The 21,608-nt window shown below is 41.4% G+C and overlaps 1 protein-coding gene across 2 annotated transcripts in view; it reads right to left on the reverse strand.

The window, feature by feature from the left end:
* Positions 1 to 4,266: 4,266 nt before the first annotated feature.
* The window catches only part of slc6a2 (solute carrier family 6 member 2), a 149,558-nt gene continuing 132,216 nt past the window's right edge, over positions 4,267 to 21,608 (reverse strand). For both annotated transcript variants that reach the window (XM_063066838.1, XM_063066839.1), the window contains exons 13-15: positions 13,656 to 13,823; positions 9,504 to 9,575; positions 4,267 to 9,388 (exon numbers count right to left, since the gene is read on the reverse strand). In XM_063066838.1, coding sequence (XP_062922908.1) covers positions 9,365 to 9,388; positions 9,504 to 9,575; positions 13,656 to 13,823 — 264 coding nt within the window. In that variant the 3' untranslated portion in view covers positions 4,267 to 9,364. The remainder of the gene's footprint in view (positions 9,389 to 9,503; positions 9,576 to 13,655; positions 13,824 to 21,608) is intronic.

A 21,608-nucleotide genomic window follows, 5' to 3' on the forward strand; every position in this document is an offset into this window, starting at 1 on the left:
AATGGGCCGGGTGGCCTAGTTCTGCTCCTATGGCTTATGGTCTTATTTCTTCATTTGTTCAGCAGATGATACTTCTAGAATTAAATCTCATATTGTGGACATGTCATTCACAAGCATTGCTTACATAAGTCACAAGATGCTGAATTGGGAAGAGATTAATCCTCCCACCACATTTCATTGGTTCTTTCAAACTATGTTGTGCTTAAACTTAGAAAAAATTAGAAGTGTTATTTTTGATCCCTCTATTATTCAAAATTTTCATATGATGTAATTTGACCTTTCCAATCTTATTCTATTCCTTTTTAATATATGTTGAGAGGAGCGGAGTTGACGACACCAGTGGTTCCTTTTTCTTTGATGTTATATAACAGTCAATGTCTTTTTTTTCTCTTAGTTTAGTTGATTAACACTGTTAAGGTTAGTTTTTCTTTTGGGGTATATTTTTTTTCCTTTTTCATGATTTTTTTTCTATATTATTTTTGTTTATTACATTTGCATCCTGTATGATTGGGAGGTTTACTACCCATGTGTTAAATGAGTTTATATTTAACTATGTTAATCATAACAATGTAATCCCAACAACTCTGTATCAATATTATGGTATGTTTATCATTATGAAACTAAAATAAAGCTTGAAAAAGAAAGAAAAGAGAAGATTGAAGCAGTGTTACAGGCACCCAAACTAGAAAATTCATCACAACTCAGGTCATACTTGGGCCTTGTAAATTACTACCACAGGTTTCTCCCAAATCTTGCTTCAGTACTGCATCCATTGAACGTGCTGTTGCAGACAGGAGCAACGTGGGGTTAGTCAGAAAGATGTGAGAGAGCATTCGAAAGAAAAAAAGAGACTAATAACATCAAGTGAACTGCTTACCCATTATGACCCATCTCTGCCCATCAGACTGGTATGCAGTGCATCCCCTTATGGCATTGATGCTATTTTGTCACACACTATGAGAGATGGATCTGAATGTCCAATTGCATTCGCTTCAAGATTACAGATGACGCAGAACGAAACTATGCATAGAAGGACCGAGAAGCCCTTAGTCTAGTAGGGGAAGTAAAGAAGTCCCACCACCACCTCTACAGATAAAAGTTTATTCTAGTTACAGACTTTGTGACTGTTACCAGATTACAATGTTAGGCATTCTTCCCAGGATCCCACTCTTATGACATAGAGTTCAAGGGTACAAACAACACCAGAGGGTGGTAGTAGATGGTTGCCTCTCTGACTGGAGGTCTGTGACTGGTGGAGTGCTGCAGGGATCCACGCTGTGTCCATTGCTGTTTGTCATCTATATCAACGATGTGGATGATAATGTGGTTAACTGGATCAGGAAATATGTGGATGCCAGCAAGACTGGGAGTGCAATGGAGAGCAAGGAAGACCACTAGAGCTTACAGCAGGATCTGAAGCAGCTGGAAAAATGGGCTTAAAAATGGCAGATGGAATTTAATGCAGACAAGTGCAAGGTGTTGCACTTCAGTAGGACCAAACAGGGTAGAACTTACACAGTGAATGGTAGGGCACTGAGGAGTGTAGTATAACAAAGGGATATGGGAATACAGGTCCATAATTCCTTGAAAGTGGTGCAACAGGTTGATGGGTTTGGCACATTGGCCTTCATAAATCAGAGTATTGAATACAGGAGATGGGATGTTGAAGTTGCATAAGATTGATGAGGCCTAATTTGGAGCATTATGTGCATTTTTGGTTACCTACATACAGGAAATATACAAGTAAGGCTGAAAAAGTACAGAGAAAATTTCCAAGGATGTTGCCAGGTCTGGAGCACCTGAGGTATAGGGAAAGATTGAATAGGTTAGGACTTTATTCCTTGGAATGTAGAATATTGAGAGGAGATTTGATAGAGGTATACAAAATTAAGAGGGGTATAGATAGGGTAAGTGTGGCACGTGGCAAGTGGTTAAGGTGTTGGACTAGCGACCTGAAGGTCGTGAGTTCGAGCCCCAGCCAAGGCAGCGCGTTGTGTCTTTGAGCAAGGCACTTAACCACACACTGCTCCAGTCCACCCAGCTGAAAATGAGTACCGGCAAAACGCTGGGGATTAACCTCGTGATAGACTGGCGACCTATTGGTGGGGGGGGGGGGAGTCTCGTACTCTCAGTCGCTTTATGCCACGGAAACCGGCATAAGCACCGGCCTGATGGGCCTATAAGGCTGAGGACAGACTTTAACCCTAACTTAAGATAGGGCAAATGCAAGCAAGCCTTTTTCCACTGAGGCTGTGTGAGAGTAGAACTAGCAGTTATGAGTTAAGGGTGAAAGGTGAGAAGTTTAAGGGGAACGTGAGGGGAGACTTCTTAACTCGGAGGGTCATGAGAGTTTTGAAACGAGCTGCCAGTGGCCAGTTTGATTTGAAAATTTAAGGTAAGTTTAGATAGTTACATGGATGGTAGAGGTATTGACGGCTATGGTTTTAATGTACGTCAATGGGAATAGGCAGATTAAGTGGCTCGACACTGACTAGATGGGCCTATTTCTGTGCTGTTCTTTTCTATGACTTTAATCAATGATTGATGACTTTCTCTTTACAGATACTGCCTGACTTGCCGATGTTTCTGCTTATTTTCAGTTTTTATTTTCGGTTTCCAGCGTTCACTGCAGTTTGCTCATGTGCTTTCTCTGTGCAATAGCCTCTAACAATAAATTGTGTTATTGGATTGCTGAATTTACTTCTTTGTTTTGACTCTTCTTAACTGGGTGATTATTGTGATTTTTACTTCCATGTTTTAGCGACTGAAAATAGTCAAACCAAACTCTTGTCTTATTGTCTTGAGTGATATTGGCACCATGATTTTAACAAGCTACCAACACTGAAGTAAATACATTCTGTGGCCATTTTAATAGGTACACCTGTACACCTCCTTATTAATGCAAATATCTAATCAGCCAATCATGTGGCTGCAAATAATTGCATAAAAGAATGCAGACATTGTCAAGAGATTTAGTTGTTGTTGTTGAAACCAAACACCAGAACGGAGGAGAAATCTGGTCTAAGTGACTTTGACAATAGAACGATTGTTGATGCCAGATGGGGTGGTTTGATTATGTCAGACACTGCTAATCTCTGGGATTTTCACGCACAACAATCTCTAGAGTTTACAGAAAATGGTGCAAAAAACAAAAAAAACATTCAGTAAGTAGCAGTTTTGTGGGCAAAAAAGCCTAGTTAATGAGAGGGGTCGGAGGGGAATGGCCAGACTGTTTCAAGCTGACAAGAAGGTGACAGCAGCTCAAATAACCGCACATTATAACAATGATGTGCAGAAGAGCATCTCAGAAGGCACAACATATTGAACCTTGAAGTGGACGGGCTACAGCAGCAGAAGACCACGGACATACACTCAGTGACACTTTATTAGGTACGGGAGGCCAGTGTATATATTCTAATTACTTATGAGGAAATGTTGAAATGTTCTGATTACCTATGAGGAAATGTTCAAATGTTGAAATTGTACAAGGCATTGGTGAGGTCAAATTTGGAGTATTGTGCACAGATTTGGTCACCAAATTATAGGAAAGATGTCAACAAAATGGAGCGAGTACAGAGAAGGTTTACTAGAACATTACCTGGGTTTTATCACCTAAGTTACAGAGAAAGGTTGAACAAGTTGGGTCTTTATTCTTTGGAATGTAGAAGGTTGAGAGGGGACTTGATAGAGGTGTTTAAAATTATGAGGGGGATAGATAGAGTTGACATGGATAGGCTTTTTCCATTGAGAGTGGGGGAGATTCAAACAAGAGGACATGAGTTGAGAGTTAAAGGGCAAACGTTTAGGGGTAACATGAGGGGGAACTTCTTTACTCAGCAAGTGGTGGCTGTGTGGAACGAGCTTCCAGCAGAAGTGGTTGAGGCAGGTCCGATGTTGTCATTTAAAGTTAAATTGGATAGATATATGGACAGGAAAGGAACGGAGGGTTATGGGCTGAGTGCAGGTCAGTGGGACTAGGTGAGAGTAAGAGTTCGGCATGGACCAGAGGGGCCGAGATGGCCTGTTTCCGTGCTGTAATTGTTATATGGTTATATATGGTTATATGAAAATAAAGAATGTGCGCTTTCTGCAGCTGATAGTGCTTCCTGGCAGGATGCACCCCAAGCCTTCACCCCGGTGTTATAAATATCTTAATGGGTCAGATTTTCATGAAAGTTAAAGTACATGAAATTCTTGAGCCTTATCATCTAAGAATTGAAGACTGATATCCATATAAGAGCATATACTTTATTACAGTGTGCATATTTTACTACATTTTAGAGGAAACTATCAACTTAAAACAGTAATTTTTAATATACACAATATCTTAATATTCTGTAATTCTGTATAATACAGCTCTAGACAGCTCATATTTACACAAAGCACAAAACAGATTTAAAAGTAACAGTACATTAAAATATTGATTTTACAAGCACATTTTATAAACACTTTTTGATAAATACATTTGCTTATTTAACAAATGAAAACATGTAACACAGACAGAATCATCTTTTTAGAAAAGTACATTGAAACTTTGATACAGGTAGATTAACATATTTTTAATATTTTGAAACATCATACAGCTGAATACAGTTTAGAAACATATCTACAAAATGTTTAAAAAGATCATAATGGGAATTATTTCAATGATAAGTTAACCTCAATAAACAAAAGATTTTTAAAAAATATACATAAATTGAAGAAGAATACATCAAAACCATAAATCTGGCTTTTTGGTCATCAGACTGCTTTGGAAAATATTTTGCTGACAGGAATTTCTTTGTAATGATTTAAAAGACAAAGTTTGGAACAAAGGAAAGGAACAAAATGCATCTGTTAAGAATATCTCATGGGCTAAAGACTGAATTCATAATGAGCATTTCCATTACTTAAGTATGGAAAGTTACTGATAATTAAAGTGCTTTCATAAAATCAGTTGCTGCTCTGCAAATGTGGTTTAGGCATTCTCAGGTGGGCAGAAAGAAAGCTAATGACCCATTTAATATTATTGAGTTAGGGAGATGTGGAAGAACCCTAGTTCTGCTGAAGTGTTCACCTTCACTTTAGCCTCTGATGTCCTTTCCCAGATCTAATTCAAGACATTTATTCTAATGTACACTACGTCAAAACCAACACACTATTTTTAAAGTATGGATATATGAGATATATTAAATATGTGACAAACATGCAATTTTAACATTTAACATCAAACCATTCTTAAATATCCTTTTCAGGGCATCCATTCCCTTTGCAACCAATGAAGTCCACTTATGCCATAGTATTGGTTGCAGGAATACAGCAGAAAATTTGCACCCATAACATTGTGAGTCAAAGAGTCTCTACTGCGCTGTAAAGTTCTACATTCTATAAATATTGACATTGATAATGCAAGCAGTGAATTTTTAATTTACGTACATTTGAAGGAAATTCTGGTGCATGATTCCCATCAAGGTTACAGCTGAGATTTGGGGGCAAGGGCCTTCTGAACTTGAGCAAATTTCTCCATTTCTGAGCATGTTGACAAAATGGGAGATGACCTGAAGGTTTGCTAGTGCTGCACGGGTGATGGTGGTGGGGGCGGGGGGGGGGCGCGGTTAAAGTAGAACTGCAGGGGGATGGGAACCAGAGTGCCAGGACAGATAGTGGAGTGGTTGTGTGGAAAGATATTGTTAAGCCTTCATACAAAGTCAGGCTTCAAAAGGTTGAGCATGGCGGGACTAATTTTCTGAGTTCTGTATACTTCAATGAAAAGATTATTGTAGGAAAGGCAGATGAGCTTAGGACATAGATCAGAATGTGGAATTATGACCTAGTAGCCATTAGTGAGCCTTGGCTGCAGGAGGGGCAGGACTAGCAACTCAGTGTTTCAGGGTTCCATTGTTTTACATGTGATTGAGCAGGAGGAATTAAAAGGGGATTTGTAGACTTACTAGTCAGGGAAAAAAGCATGTCAGTGCTAAGATAGGACACACTGGAGAGCTCATCTATATGGGTGGATATGTGGAATAAGAAAGGATAGACCATGTTAATGGGATTATATTATAAACTACCCAATAATCAGTGGGATTTAGAGGAGCAAATTTGTGCAGAGATTGTAGATTGTTGCAAGAAACATTAGATTGTGATAACTTTTCATATATTGACTGGGACTCCCATACTGCAAAAGGGCTTGATGAGATAGAGTTTGTTAAATATGTTCAGGAAAGTTTCCTTCATCAATAGGAAGATGTCTTAACTGGAGCGAGCGTGGTATTAAGTCTCCTGTTAGGGAATGAGACAGGACAGGTGACAGTAATTTGTGTAGGGCAACGCTTTGAACTGAGTGATCATAATGCCATTAGTTTCAAGATAATTATGGAAAAGGATAGGTCTGGTCCTCAGGCTGAAATTCTTGATTGGAGAGAGGCCAATTTTGGTATCAGAATGGATCTGGCAAGTGTGGATTGGGACAGGCTGCTTTCTGGCAAAAGTGTGTTCAGTGTGGAATAACTTCAAAGGTGAAATTTTGAGAGTACAAATTTTGCATGTTTCTGTTGGAATAAAAGGCAAGGATAACAAGTTTAGGGAACCTTATTTTTTGATAGGTATTGAGGCCCTGTTTAAGAAGAAGAAGGAGGTGCATAGCAGGTATAGGCAAGAAGGAACAAATGAGGTACTTGAGCAGTATAAGAAATACAAGAGAACACTTAACAAGGAAATCAGGAGGGCTGGAAGAAGGCATGAGGTTGCTCTAGCAGACAAGGTGAAGGGACTGCCAAGGGCTTCCACATTGATATAAAGAGCAAAAAGATAGCAAGGGACAAAATTGGTCCTCTTGAAGATCAGAGGGGTATCTGAGTGGTCATTTACACCTAGAGCCAAAAGAGGTGGGGGAGATCTTAAATGAATTTTTTAATTTGGAAAACAGACATAGAGTGTACGGAAGTGAGGCAAAACAGCAGTGAGGTTATGGACTGTATACAGATTAAGGGAGGAAGCGTTTGCTGTCATGAGGCAATTTAGGGTGGATAAATCTCCAGGGCCTGACAAGATGCTCTACAGGAAACACAAGAAAATCTCAGATGCTGTAAATCTAAAGCAACACACACAAAATGCTGGAGGAACTCAGCAGGTTAGGCAGCATCTATGGAAAAGAGTAAAAAGTCGACTGCTAGTCCTGATGAAGAGCTTCTCTCAGCCTGAAATGTCAACTGTTTACTCAGCTTCATAGATGCTGCCTGGTCTGCTGAATTCCTCCAGTGTTTTGTGTCTGTTGTTTTGGACCTTGTGGCAGAAATTGTAGATATTTAAGGCATCCTTAGCCATGAATGAGGTACTGGAGGATTGGAGAGTAGCTAATGTTGTTCCGCTGTTTAAGCAAGGGTCTAAGAATAAGCCAGGAAATTGTAAGCTGGTGAACGTAACATCAGTAGTAGGTAAGTTGTTGGAATGTATTCCAAGAGACCGAATATATAAGTATTTGGACAAGAAATACCATCTGCACTGTCTTTAATTCATTGCAAAAGTTAACACTATTTTCTTGGCCAACATTTATCCCTTAATCAACACAGCAAACAGATGGCCTAGACATTTTTACATTGTTATCTTCAGGAACTGCTGTGTACAAATGACTGCTGCCTTCTAAATGTTACAAGTGCGACAGTACTTCAGAAACAGGTTGAAATTTGAAGAGTGATATGGTTGGTCCCTCTCTCTAAAGCTGTTCTGGTTAACTACACAGTTTCCACCCCTCTGTTTGATGTTGTAGTTTGGCCAGATGTTTCCAGAAATCACCCTGCCCTGATGGTTTTAGACCTTACCCTCTGTGAGGAACAGGAAATAAATTCTTCCTACATTGCAACAATGAATGCTCTTGTTCTCACCTGCTGCTTCATTTTTCACTGCATGTTATTGATAAAGGCAAGTCAGAACTAAGACAGACAGAAAATCCCTTTGGCTATATTCCACTTTAAGTTAAAAAGATTTTGAACAGAAAAATACTTGGAAAAACCTGATATGCTGGCAATAACTTGATCTGCATAATGTTGCAGATTGAAACGGAAATAAAAATAAGCAAATTGCTTGGAATACAACTGTCAACAGGAAAGATTGCTCTTGCATGCATTGTTAATGCCCAGTTCTGTTCAGAGAAAATGATTATCACTAGTGTTGTTCTTTAGGCACAATTTGTGACTGAGAAACAGTACATCACTGACTGAGCACCTTTCGCTAAATGTTTTTCATGCCCTTAACCCAATGCATGTGATAAATGTAGAAATCACCTTTCAAAAACAGGTGAAGTGAGACTGTACAGGGAGACTTCTATTTCCTTCTGGTGTTGAATGCTTGTATTTTATGTCTTAACACTTATCTACCGATTTGAAATAGGTTAGCTTGAGTTTTGACTAAACCTACTAAATTCATAGTGAATGCTGACTTCTCATGAAAGTGCTGCCATTACATTCCATATGGAAAATATTTTTAACTGTCTTACCTTTGTCTATATGCTCTTGCAAAGCAGTTGGTGTTGCATTTTAAAACAGAATTTAATGTACACAAACAGCATGTTAAACTGGTATAAAGATAACATAGCATTAAGACATGGAAGTCTTCAATCTGGCTACACAGGTGGATTCATAGGATTTACATCATTATTTGGAAATAAGAGGGTTAAGCTGCCAGCGGGACTGATGGATGCAGGTTCAATTGCAGTATTTAAGAGAAGTATGGAAAAGTACATTGAATGGAGGCACATGGAGGGCGAAGGTCCAGAAACCCATTTGACATGGACTAGATGGGCTGAAGGGCCTGTTTCTGTGCTGTCATGCTCTATGACTCTTGGACTCTGCTTCTAATTGTGTAAGCTTCTACATAACATAGGTGAGACACAGATATTTGAAAACTATTCTGGCAGTGGACTTTGCCAAACAAAGGATTATGAATAAAGGAAATTACACTTACTTATAATGATCAGAGTGAAAATAGAGGCAGTAGTTTTAGACATTTAAGGCTAAAATCTATCATAGTTGGACAAAGTTCGTTGAAGTTTAAGGTTTACAATTATACCAATGCAGAACAAACTGTAAATTAGTTTGTTGTTGGAGACATGACTACTGTACTTGAATGAACCGATGGCGTTCGGGTAGGTCAATGAATGGAGGAGAGCAATGTCCATGTAAGTTTGTAATACTCCATGCATGAAAAAGGTCACAAAATAAATAATCCTGTGCTCAGCCAGCCCATTATAACTTGACAGAAATGGCACTGAACTTGGCTTGTAATGGAATCTGAGATTTCTGAAACATTAATTGAAAAAGCTTGCAAAACCCAGGAATTTATTATTTCCATTGCATCTCAAACTGCGTGGTCGCTGTTTTGAAAGTTTTCATATCGCGAGCCAGTGCTTCAGCTGTGAAGTGATAATATGACAATTAAATTTGTTAAGCAGTCATAACATTCATTTGGTTCTTGACATTGTCAAAATACAGCATTTTAATGGATTTGACAAGGACTGTTTCACTTACCTTAAACTGTTGCACTTTTCCTTGTTCCACAAGATAATGTTCATTTTCAGGGGTGATGCAGTAAGCTATTCTCTACAGAAAAAAAACCAGACTAATTATTACGATTATTGGTAAAGTTACTGTCTAAAATTTTTCTACTACTTTTTCCACTGATACTGCTTTGCCCTATTCTTGTTCGTTTTATATACAAACTTGCTTTCAGTTAAGAGGTTTTAAGAGTTTACCAGAAATACGAATCCTGAATAATAGCAGTTATGGGACCTTAAAAAAGCTAAACATGTCTGAAAATAACAACTTTCATATACAGTATGTTGTGCCTTCACCTATACAGGGACAGAGTGGGAAATTGAGATCTGACTTCCGTTGCATTCTATGTTTCTATGTTACACAGTGCAGGTGTTGAACAGCAAAATACATTATCACTTATGCCAGGCAGTGCTTCTCCACAAACTATGTTGGGCACAGTCTGGCTAACATTTCTCTAAGGGTATTGCTTTGGATTCCCTGGCTGTAAATTTTTTCAAGTGTATAAAAAAAAGATTGAATGGGTCTGGATCTTGGTATGTTATATTAATGTCTTTATTTATTATTGTTAGTGTACAATTATAAAATGTAGCAGTTTATCTTGGCAGCTGTCATCAAGTCACTCATAGTGTTATACAGTGCAGAAACAAGTCCTTTGACCCACGTCGCCCCTGCATTCTTCTACCCATCCACACTAATCTATGTTGTTTTCTGCTTTCCTCTTTCACCTGATCCATTTCCAAACCCCCTATGGCTGATTACTGTCTCAGATCTTCAGACTGTCCTTGCTGTGGTGGAGTGTACAGCAGGATGGGGCTGACTGTCAATACCACCAAGACAGAAGTGGTTTGCCAATGGAGTACCAGTGTCCCACCCACTCTACCTGCCTTCACTGTTGGTGATGAAAAGCTGTCAGTAGTGCCATCTTTCAAATATCTGGGGAGCATTCTCTCTGAGGATAGCGGCATTGACAACGACATCCAGAGCCGCATTAAACAGGCATCAGTTGCCTTTGGGAGACTTCGGCGTAGAGTCTTTCAGAACAGGAGCCTTCGTCCCTCCACAAAGGTCGCCATATACCAAGCGGTCTGTGTCACCACCCTCCTTTATAACTGTGAAGCTTGGGTAACCTACAGCCGTCACATCAAGTCCTTGGAGCGCTTCCACATAAGCTGCCTCCAGCGCATCCTGGGAATTACCTGGTGTGAGCAGGTGTCTTACACTGAAATACTTGTAAAGACCAACTGCAGAAGTATTGAGGCCATGATCACCCAGCGTTAGCTGCAATGGCTGGGGCATGTGATAAGGATGCCCCCATGTCGGCTACCCCACAGAGTGTTATACAGCCAGCTACATCATGGTCAACGCTCAGCTGGAAGGCAGAAGAAGCGCTATAAGAATCAGATGAAGAATGCTTTAAGGAAGTACAAGGTCAGACCCAAGGGCCTGGAGGAGGTTGCTGCTGACCGTACCACTTGGTGACAGCTGTGTAGGGACGGGGTTCGTATTCTGGAGATGGAAAGAACAACCAGAAGACAGCAGAAGAGAGCCAGGAGAAATGCAGCCATGGTTGCCACCACTACCACATATACACGTCCCACCTACAGTAGAGCTTGTCGGTCCAGGATAGGACTGTATAGTCATCAGAGATCTCACTGTTAAAGGAGTGGACATCGTCATCGGATTTTGATGGACAACTGAAGAGAAGGAGATTGCTGGCTAAGTTTTCCTTGCTCCTGGCTCACCCGACATGGTCTGCAGGGCTGTTACCCTTTCAGGTCTACCTGAGTTCCACTTGCCATCCCCCTTTCAGGTCCACACCTGCTCCGCTCTGCTTTCTCCCTTTCTGATCCACATGTGTTTCTTCGCTCTTTACCATTTCAGGTCTGCCCAAGTTCCTCCCCGCTGGGCCCGCATCCACTTTGCCAGATCCACTCTGGATCAGCCTGTTGCCTCTGCACTTCCCCCTACCGTCTGTCACCTCTGTGCTGTACACAGGGTCCACTCACACTTCACTCCGACTTCTCAGCCTGTTTGTAATCCGCCCCCACCCCCCACCAAACCTGGTGTGCTGCCTTTTCACCCAGCACCTCCTCGCTTTCCTGTCCACTTCCAATCTCTGCAGCCATTAACTGTTGCACATTTCTGAGTTGGTTGCCTTTTCACAATGTCCATCCCTTCTCCGAGTTCACCCTCCATGTTACGCTTGGCCATTACCCTTTCAGGCCCGCTTGAGCTCAATCCCACACACGCTCCAACCTTTCTCTTTCGAAGTCCACATTAGTGACCTCACGAAAAAGAGTCTTTGCTGCTCCAGATGCCAGCATCTGCAGTCTTTTGTGTCTTTCATACATTCTAAACTTGTCATTCTTTTGTTAATCAGCTGCTCCTACTCTGCCCCATGCTTTAGAAGTAAATTTGATTTATTTGGGAAATGCTCAGCTGTAAAAACACCTCGGTTGAGGATGCTGACCATTATTTCTACAGGATTATGTGGGTCTGGGAGGAGGAATTGCTGGAATTATTATAGTCATAGTCATACTTTATTGATCCCGGGGGAAATTGGTTTTCATTACATTTACACCACAAATAATAAATAGTAATAGAACCAGAAGTAGTTGAATAGTAATATGTAAGTTATGTCAGTAAATTATGAAATAAGTCCAGGACCAGCCTATTGGCTCAGGGTGTCTGACCCTCCAAGGGAGGAGTTGTAAAGTTTGATGGCCACAGGCAGGAATGACTTCCCATGACGCCCTGTGTTGCATCTCGGTGGAATGAATCTGGCTGAATGTACTCCTGTGCCCAACCAGTACATTATGTAGTGGATGGGAGACATTGTCCAAGATGGCATGCAACTTAGACAGCATTCTCTTTCAGACACCACAGTCAAAGAGTCCAGTTCCATCGCCACCACATCACTGGCCTTACAAATGAGTTTGTTGATTCTGTTGGTGTCTGCTACCCTCAGCCTGCTGCCCCAGCACACATCTAGATAACTTTAAAATTTAACTTAACATTTACTTAGCAACACATACAAAACGCTGGAGGACCTCAGCAGGTCAGACAGCATTTTTGGATGAGAGTAAACAGTCAGCGTTTCAGGCTGAGACTCTTGCTTTCTGCATCCCCTTGAGTGTGTTGCCGGTGACCAAAACCTCACTGTGTTATTTTAAGGAGATGCTTTTGGCAACAGCAGATTTTGGGGCAGGAGCAAACTGGCCTATGGATGGACTATTGAAATCCTGAACTATTGAAATAGCTGGTGCACTGAGCAGCATCTGGGATAGAAGTAGGCAGGATGGTGGAATCAGTGGAGGATACAGGGGGCAGAAATTTAATTTTATCTTAGTGGAACTAAGGGATACATTACCAACCCTTCAAAGATCAGTTATAATTGAGCTGAATGATTACCTGACTGATTTCTTGTCACTGGCATATGAACGTGCAATTGGCTGACAACGGATGGCATGTACAACTGATCAGAGTAAGATGTAGATCATTTTGCATGGCAACAGGCCCCGAGCCGTCTGCAGAAGGAAGTGGTCACACCCTGTGTGGTACAGTGGCACAGATCTCTGTGTTGAGTTTGTGTATTCCCCCTGTGAGTGCGTAGCTTTCCCCTTGCATGCTCCAGTTTCCCTCCACACCACTCTCATATCAATCTGCTGCAGATGGTGGCCAGCAAAACAGTCTATGCCTTTTTCAAAATTCGACAGGCAGAAAAACTTGAAGTACTTAATCTGGGTTTGTGTAATTGAAATTCTGACGTACTTGGATCTAGTTACACGCACACATGATATACAAACATGTCTATGGTTTCCTGACAAAATAAACCTTTCTCTTGATTTGTTTTTATTCGGAGATAACAGGCCCTTCCAGACCAACGTAAGGCCCAATTACACCCATGTGACCAAGTACTAACCCGCACATCTTTGGAACGTGGGAGGAAACCAGAGCACCCAGAGGAAACCCACACGGTCACAGAGACAGCGTACAAACTTCCTTACAGACAGCGGGGGAAGGTTGCTGCCGCTGTCATAGCATTTCACTAACCGCATCGCTACCAGATTTCAGATCTTTATAGGTGTGAATCTATTAAAATGATGAAAGTATTCCAAAACTTGCCTCTTTTAAAGTGCCACGTACAGTGAGGAGCTTGTAGATTGCGTAGATTGGTACCAACGACATGGACGATACTGCTATTCCCCATCCGACAACGTTTGCCCAGATTGGAAATATATATTCATCATAAGTTAGAGGTTTGAACTTCACAATACTGACAATTACTACAAACTGAAAGACAGAAAATCGTGGTATTACTTGCAGGATTAAATCTTCCCAAGAAGATGGATAAAAAAGCTGTAAAAATAAATTTGAAGTTTAATTAAAAGAATGCAAAATCTCTTTAAGTAATTTCAAAACCAGTGCTAAATAATAATCCATCATTCCACATACAAATATAATATTATAAAATTCTTGGCGTTGCTTTCATACCCTCAGAAGCTGCAACTTTCTTCCATTAATCAATATGTAGTGTGAAAATAGATAGTTGGATGCAGCAGGAACATAAATATCAGTGCACGACAACAATTGACATTTGCTTAGCACCTTTACTGCAGCAAAAGGACTTGAGGTCCTTCGTGAGGCACCTTATGCCAAGTAGCAGAGATGGTGAGATGAACAGAGGGATTTCTAGAGCTTGGGTACTAATACTCTGGGTTTCCAGAGGTGGAAAGATAAAAGTCAAGGGTGATTAAGAAGCTGGGACTGTAGAAATATGCATGTCTTTTTTTTTTGAGGACTGAGGTGGTGAAAATTTGGAAGGCACCCCAGTGATTTAGGAATGGGAACTTCTGAGACGCAGAGCAAGGGCAGGCTTTTTGCTGTTGACAAGGTGATGGAGGGCAGAATGAGGAAAGGCAGCTGGATGTGCTATTGAATAACCAAGACCTGACACAACAAAGGTGCAAGTGGAGGTTTCAGCAGCAGGTGAGCTGAGGCAGCGGTGGAATCTGATAATGGAAATAAACAGATTCTATGAACGTGCACAGAAATGGCCTGAACTCGCTTTGGGAACAAGTCAGACACCAGTAGTACAATGGGCTGGCTCAACCTCTCATTCAGCTGACTGGGAGATTGTCGGAGCTAATGGAGTAGAACAGATGAAGCAGGAAGGCTGGGTGCAATGGTTCAGGTAGAGGGAGGCAGGAAAGATCTGCACAAAGTAGTGGACTAATTACAGAAACGTCTGGATAGTGAGCTGTGAGCGGTATTTTATGGGACAAGGGAAAAGGATATATACATCAGAAATCACAACTAATTAGCTAATTATAACAAAGGACGTGGCATGAAGCTCAGACTGACTGGAAGCAGAGGACATGAAGACTTTGTGCAGAAGGTCCAAGGAAATAAAGGACAAAACTTAAGGGTGGCTAAATAAAGTAAAGACAGAAGGATAGAATTAATTATTATTAGTGTTCTTCATACACATCAAAATGAAATTAAATTGCTGTTATGGCTCAGGGGGGAATAGTCTAATTTTTGACTCATAGGACTTGTGGCTTTAAAATTCAAAGTTCAAAGTACAAAGTACATATATGTCACCATTATACAACCCTGAGATTCATTTTCTTGCAGGTATATTCAGTAAATCTAAGAAAGAAAGTAAAATCAATGAAAGACCGCACCCAACAAGGCAGACAAACAACCAATGTGCAAAGGACAACAAACTCTGCAAATACAAAGGAAAAAAGAAATAATAATAAATAAATAAGCAATAAATATCGAGAATATGAGATGAAGAGTCCTTGAAAGCGAGTCCATAGGTTGTGGGAACAGTTCAGTGATGGGGCAAATGAAGTTATCCCCATTTGTTCAACAGCCTGATAGATGACAGGTAATAACTGTTCCTGAAGCTGGTGGTGGGAGTCTTGAGGTCTTGTATCTTCTTCCTGATGGTAGCCGCCAGAAGAGAGTACGTCCTTAATGGGTGGGGGGGGGGAGTCCACAGGGCCATATCTATTAACCTTTGAAGGGTTTTCCCATTCAAGTGCATTTGTGTTTCCATAGCAGGCCTTGATGCACCCAGTCATATACTCTCCACCACACATCTATAGAAGTTTTCAAAGTTTTAGGTGTCATGCAAACTTCTAAGAAAGTAGAGGCGCTGATGTGCTTTCTTCGTAATTGCCCTTACATGCTCAGAAGACGGGTCCTCTGAAATGATAACACTGAGAAATTTAAAGTTGCTGACCCTCTCCACCTCTGATCCCATGGACCTCTGGTTTCCTCCCCCTGCAGTCAATAATCCACTCCTTGGTCTTGCTAACATTGAGTAAGGGGTTGTTGTTGTGGCACCACTCAGTGAAATTTTCTATCTCCCTCCCATATGCTGCTTTGTCACCACCTCAGTCTCTCAAGGCCGAGGAGGAAAGGTGAGTGTTGACTCCCAACTGATCAGCTGAAATAGATCACATTCGTAGAAGACATGGATTGATGGGAACATTTCTCGGAGCGCTCATTTATTAAGAAATAAGCCGCTTCAATCTGGAGAGGAGGTATTAGGCCACTCTGAGAACAACCATGCTAACTAATAGCTTCTGACCACAAGCATGCTACGTGAAGAAACTTAGAACGATTTATGTCTGTTCCAAGAGTACTTTCTTTATAAATTGATCAAGACCTCAAAGCTCCCAACCTACTTAAGCACAAAATAAGTCACCTTAAAATGTACATTTCTCCAAATTTCTCAGTACTTGCATGTGTTCAGCTGCCCCTTTACATTGGTGAATAGCCCTGGGGAGTTGGAGTTTAGAAGACTGAGCAGGATAGAGCCGGGGGAATAGTGTGGCAGATTGAGCAGGGCTGGTCGAGGCTGGGAGGATGCGTGGTCAAGATCTTCCTCTCTGTCCTCTTCCTCCCTAAGCCTGGACCTCCTAGATGCTTGCCCTCCAACTCATGCCAGCTCTTCTTCTGCTTCCTGCCCCACCCTCTAATCTTCTTGTCTTGAACCACGGAAGACTGTGAGCAGTGCTCAGGATTATTCAGGGGTTTCCCCGCTCCTGTTCAGAAAGCTGTGATGTGTCTTTTGGAAGCAGGCACCATCCACCATGACAAAGGCCAGAATATTTAACTGCATGCCGTGTTCCCAAACGAGCTGTCTTACAACAGATGCCAAAAGAGGCAAACTGGTGTGCCAGGCCACTTGCTTGGCTTCCATAACAGAAGTCCCGTAGATGCCAGATTTATAGGATGAAGTCCCGCCAGGCAATTATGTGCTTACTACCTTCCTTCCATTCTATTAACCTTGCTTTCTCTTACATAACAACATTGGTTGCATTTTTATGAATTATCTGCTCCAATCATGTAGTTACTACTGTCAAGAAAATGTAGCAACATCCCTGCTTTCACGGGCAGCTAATGGAATTTGGAAAATCCCGGCTGACCTTCACCTACTTTGGTAGATGCTCCATAGAAAACACTCTACCTAGATTCATCACAGCTTGGTACAGAAATTGATCTGCCCAGCATATCACAAGCATTAGCCTCTCTTTCATTGATCTATCCAGCTCAGTATATCACAAGCATTAGCCTTTCTTTCATTGACTCTGTCTGCACTCCCCACTGACTCTGGAAAACAGCCAGCGTAACCAAAGACCCTTCCCATCCCAGTCACTCTTTCTTCCTCCTCTTCCACTGGGCAGAAGATATGACAACTTGAAAATATGTACCACCCAGCTGAAGGACAGCTTTTAATCTGTTGTTATAAAACTCCTGAATGGACCTCATACGACAAATTTGAACTCTTGGTCTCCAAATCTAACCTGTCATGGCCCTTACTTCTGATTTGCTTACCTGCACTGCTCTTTCTCTGTAATTATAATAGTATATCTACTTTGTTACTGTTTTTTCTTTCAAACTAACTTGATGTACTTTCATTTGGAATGATCTGTCTGGATGGCATGCAAAACAAAGCTTTTCACTGTATCTCAGTACATTTGATAATAAACTGGTAACCAAATACCAATTAAATATTTCACTGATTATTGAGCATGTTGATTATACTGGGGTTCCTCATCTTTAGTTCCCTTAACGTTTTATTCGTAAAACAATGCATGAGGGGAAAATTGCTTTTGATTTGGGAATCTTTCGCAGACAGAAATGTTTTACGCAATAAAGGCTGAGCTCCACCCAACTGGATTTACATTGAAGGTACTTGTGCAATATGTCCAATTACTGAGCATCAAGCAGAGGCTGATAATACTTTGGGTAGAAGGTCGGGAAAGAGAAGTAGTACAGAAAACGAAGGTTGACAGATGGAACAAGGTGCTGACAACTTACTTCGTTGTCAGCAAAGGTGAAAAAAGACACAGAACAGGCACTGAAAATGCAGTCCTCCTGGGGCAATGATTTTAAATGCTATCATAGAGACTGCAGCACATAACGTAGGTGATCATAAGGAATACATATTTGCCCTTGAGCAAGACAAGGGGTAAGATGATAGGCAAATGTTTTCCTGGTCTTTACCTGGGTACATGAATACATGGAATGCCATGGACACTCCCCAGTTACTCTTGATACATGGATAATTACCCAGTTTCTACTCTTGAGTCACAATTACCAAGCATATGCACAATTTTAATTAAATTTCCAGTGTGTCAGTGTTCAAAGGTTTCTGCCTACACAGCTGGGAGAGATCCTTGGCAAAAAACAGTTATGTTGAGGAACTTTAAAAGTGAAGCAGCTAAATTTATCTGTGATGAAAAGATTGAAGGCTTTGATTGATTAGGAGGGGGTTAAATATTTCTGAAATGTGATGTTTCTGAGACTAAAACTTTAATTTAGAGCTTTGTCGAGCTTGTAACTGGTTACAAGAGTAAACAGGACAATTTGGTGTGTTTGTGTGTATGTGTGTTGCTTGCATTTCCAGCATCTGCAGGTTTTCCTCATGTTTGTGAAACAGGACCATTTGATTTACTTCAATGATAAGCAGAATTATAAATGGTAAATCAAGGGAATAGCCAAGTGCTCATTTCCTTTTCCATGCTATCTTGCAGCATTTTCAAAAAATGTTTATTATGGTCACCTAGGATTGCTCAAATCCGATTTCGTGAGTCAACTATGGTCTTTCATCTGGGATGAGTAACAAGGGTTTCCAAGAATGTAGAGTCATTTAACATTGTATTTGAAGGCTTTTCTGTAACTGTCAATTTATATTGTGTTGTTACCCAGTTAGTAAGAGAAACAAGGGATTGGAGCAGGGGGCAGGGATTCAAGTTTTTGGATCATTGGGACCTCTTTTGGCGCAGGCGTGACCTGTACAAAAAGGACGGGTTACACTTGAATCCTAGGGGGACCAATATCCTGGCAGGGAGATTAGCGGGGGCTACTGAGGTGACTTTAAACTAGAATGGTTGGGGGGTGGGAATCAAATTAAAGAGGCTAGGCGTGAGGAGGTTAGTTCACAACAGAGGGATGGGAACCAGTGCAGAGAGACAGAGGGGTGTAAAGTGAGCGTAGAAGCAAAAAGTACAAAGGAGAAAAGTAAAAGTGGCAGGCCGACAAATCCAGGGCAAGCATTAAAATGGGCCACTTTTCAACATAATTGTACAAGGGCTAAGAGAGTTGTAAAAGAGCGCCTGAAGGCTTTATGTGTCAATGCAAGGTGCATTCGTAATAAGGTGGATGAATTGAAAGTGCAGATTGTTATTAATGATTATGATATAGTTGGGATCACAGAGACATGGCTCCAGGGTGACCAGGGATGGGAGCTCAACGTTCAGGGATATTCAATATTCAGGAGGGATAGACATGAAGGAAGGGGAGGTGGGGTGGCGTTGCTGGTTAAAAAAGAGATTAACGCAATAGAAAGGAAGGACATAAGCCGGGAAGATGTGGAATCGATATGGGTAGAGCTGCGTAACACTAAGGGGCAGAAGACGCTGGTGGGAGTTGTGTACAGGCCACCTAACAGTAGTAGTGAGGTCGGAGATGGTATTAAACAGGAAATTAGAAATGTGTGCAATAAAGGAACAGCAGTTATAATGGGTGACTTCAATCTACATGTAGACTGGGTGAACCAAATTGGTAAAGGTGCTGAGGAAGAGGATTTCTTGGAATGTATGCGGGATGGTTTTTTGAACCAACATGTCGAGGAACCAACTAGAGAGCAGGCTATTCTGGACTGGGTTTTGAGCAATGAGGAAGGGTTAATTAGTGATCTTGTCGTGAGAGGCCCCTTGGGTAAGAGTGACCATAATATGGTGGAATTCTTCATTAAGATGGAGAGTGACATAGTTAATTCAGAAACAAAGGTTCTGAACTTAAAGAGGGGTAACTTTGAAGGTATGAGACGTGAATTAGCTAAGAGACTGGCAAATGACACTTAAAGGATTGACGGTGGATATGCAATGGCAAGCATTTAAAGGTTGCATGGATGAACTACAACAATTGTTCATCCCAGTTTGGCAAAAGAATAAATCAAGGAAGGTAGTGCACCCGTGGCTGACAAGAGAAATTAGGGATAGTATCAATACCAAAGAAGTAGCATACAAATTAGCCAGAGAAAGTGGCTCACCTGAGGACTGGGAGAAATTCAGAGTTCAGCAGAGGAGGACAAAGGGCTTAATTAGGAAGGGGAAAAAAGATTTTGAGAGAAAACTGGCAGAGAACATAAAAACGGACTGTAAAAGCTTTTATAGATATGTAAAAAGGAAAAGACTGGTAAAGACAAATGTAGGTCCCCTGCAGACAGAAACAGGTGAATTGATTATGGGGAGCAAGGACATGGCAGACCAAATGAATAATTACTTTGGTTCTGTCTTCACTAAGGAGGACATAAATAATCTTCCAGAAATAGTAAGGGACAGAGGGTCCAGTGAGATGGAGGAACTGAGTGAAATACATGTTAGTAGGGAAGTGGTGTTAGGTAAATTGAAGGGATTGAAGGCAGATAAATCCCCAGGGCCAGATGGTCTGCATCCTAGAGTGCTTAAGGAAGTAGCCCAAGAAATAGTGGATGCATTAGTGATAATTTTTCAAAACTCGTTAGATTCTGGACTAGTTCCTGAGGATTGGAGGGTGGCTAATGTAACCCCACTTTTTAAAAAAGGAGGGAGAGAGAAACCGGGGAATTATAGGCCAGTTAGCCTAACGTCGGTGGTGGGGAAACTGCTGGAGTCAGTTATCAAGGATGTGATAACAGCACATTTGGAAAGCGGTGAAATGATCGGACAAAGTCAGCATGGATTTGTGAAAGGAAAATCATGTCTGATGAATCTCATAGAATTTTTTGAGGATGTAACTAGTAGAGTGGATAGGGGAGAACCAGTGGATGTGGTATATTTGGATTTTCAAAAGGCTTTTGACAAGGTCCCACACAGGAGATTAGTGTGCAAACTTAAAGCACACGGTATTGGGGGTAAGGTATTGGTGTGGGTGGAGAATTGGTTAGCAGACAGGAAGCAAAGAGTGGGAATAAACGGGACCTTTTCAGAATGGCAGGCGGTGACTAGTGGGGTACCGCAAGGCTCAGTGCTGGGACCCCAGTTGTTTACAATATATATTAATGACTTGGATGAGGGAATTAAATGCAGCATCTCCAAGTTTGCGGATGACACGAAGCTGGGTGGCAGTGTTAGCAGTGAGGTGGATGCTAAGAGGATGCAGGGAGACTTGGATAGGTTGGGTGAGTGGGCAAACTCATGGCAGATGCAATTTAATGTGGATAAATGTGAAGTTATCCACTTTGGTGGCAAAAATAGGAAAACAGATTATTATCTGAATGGTGGCCGATTAGGAAAAGGGGAGGTGCAACGAGACCTGGGTGTCATTATACACCAGTCATTGAAAGTGGGCATGCAGGTACAGCAGGCGGTGAAAAAGGCGAACGGTATGCTGGCATTTATAGCGAGAGGATTCGAGTACAGGAGCAGGGAGGTACTACTGTAGTTGTACAAGGCCCTGGTGAGACCACACCTGGAGTATTGTGTGCAGTTTTGGTCCCCTAATCTGAGGAAAGACATCTTTGCCATAGAGGGAGTACAAAGAAGGTTCACCAGATTGATTCCTGGGATGGCA

This window comes from Mobula hypostoma, chromosome 14 (assembly GCF_963921235.1).
Source record: "Mobula hypostoma chromosome 14, sMobHyp1.1, whole genome shotgun sequence".
NCBI classification, from domain to species: Eukaryota; Metazoa; Chordata; class Chondrichthyes; order Myliobatiformes; family Myliobatidae; genus Mobula; species Mobula hypostoma.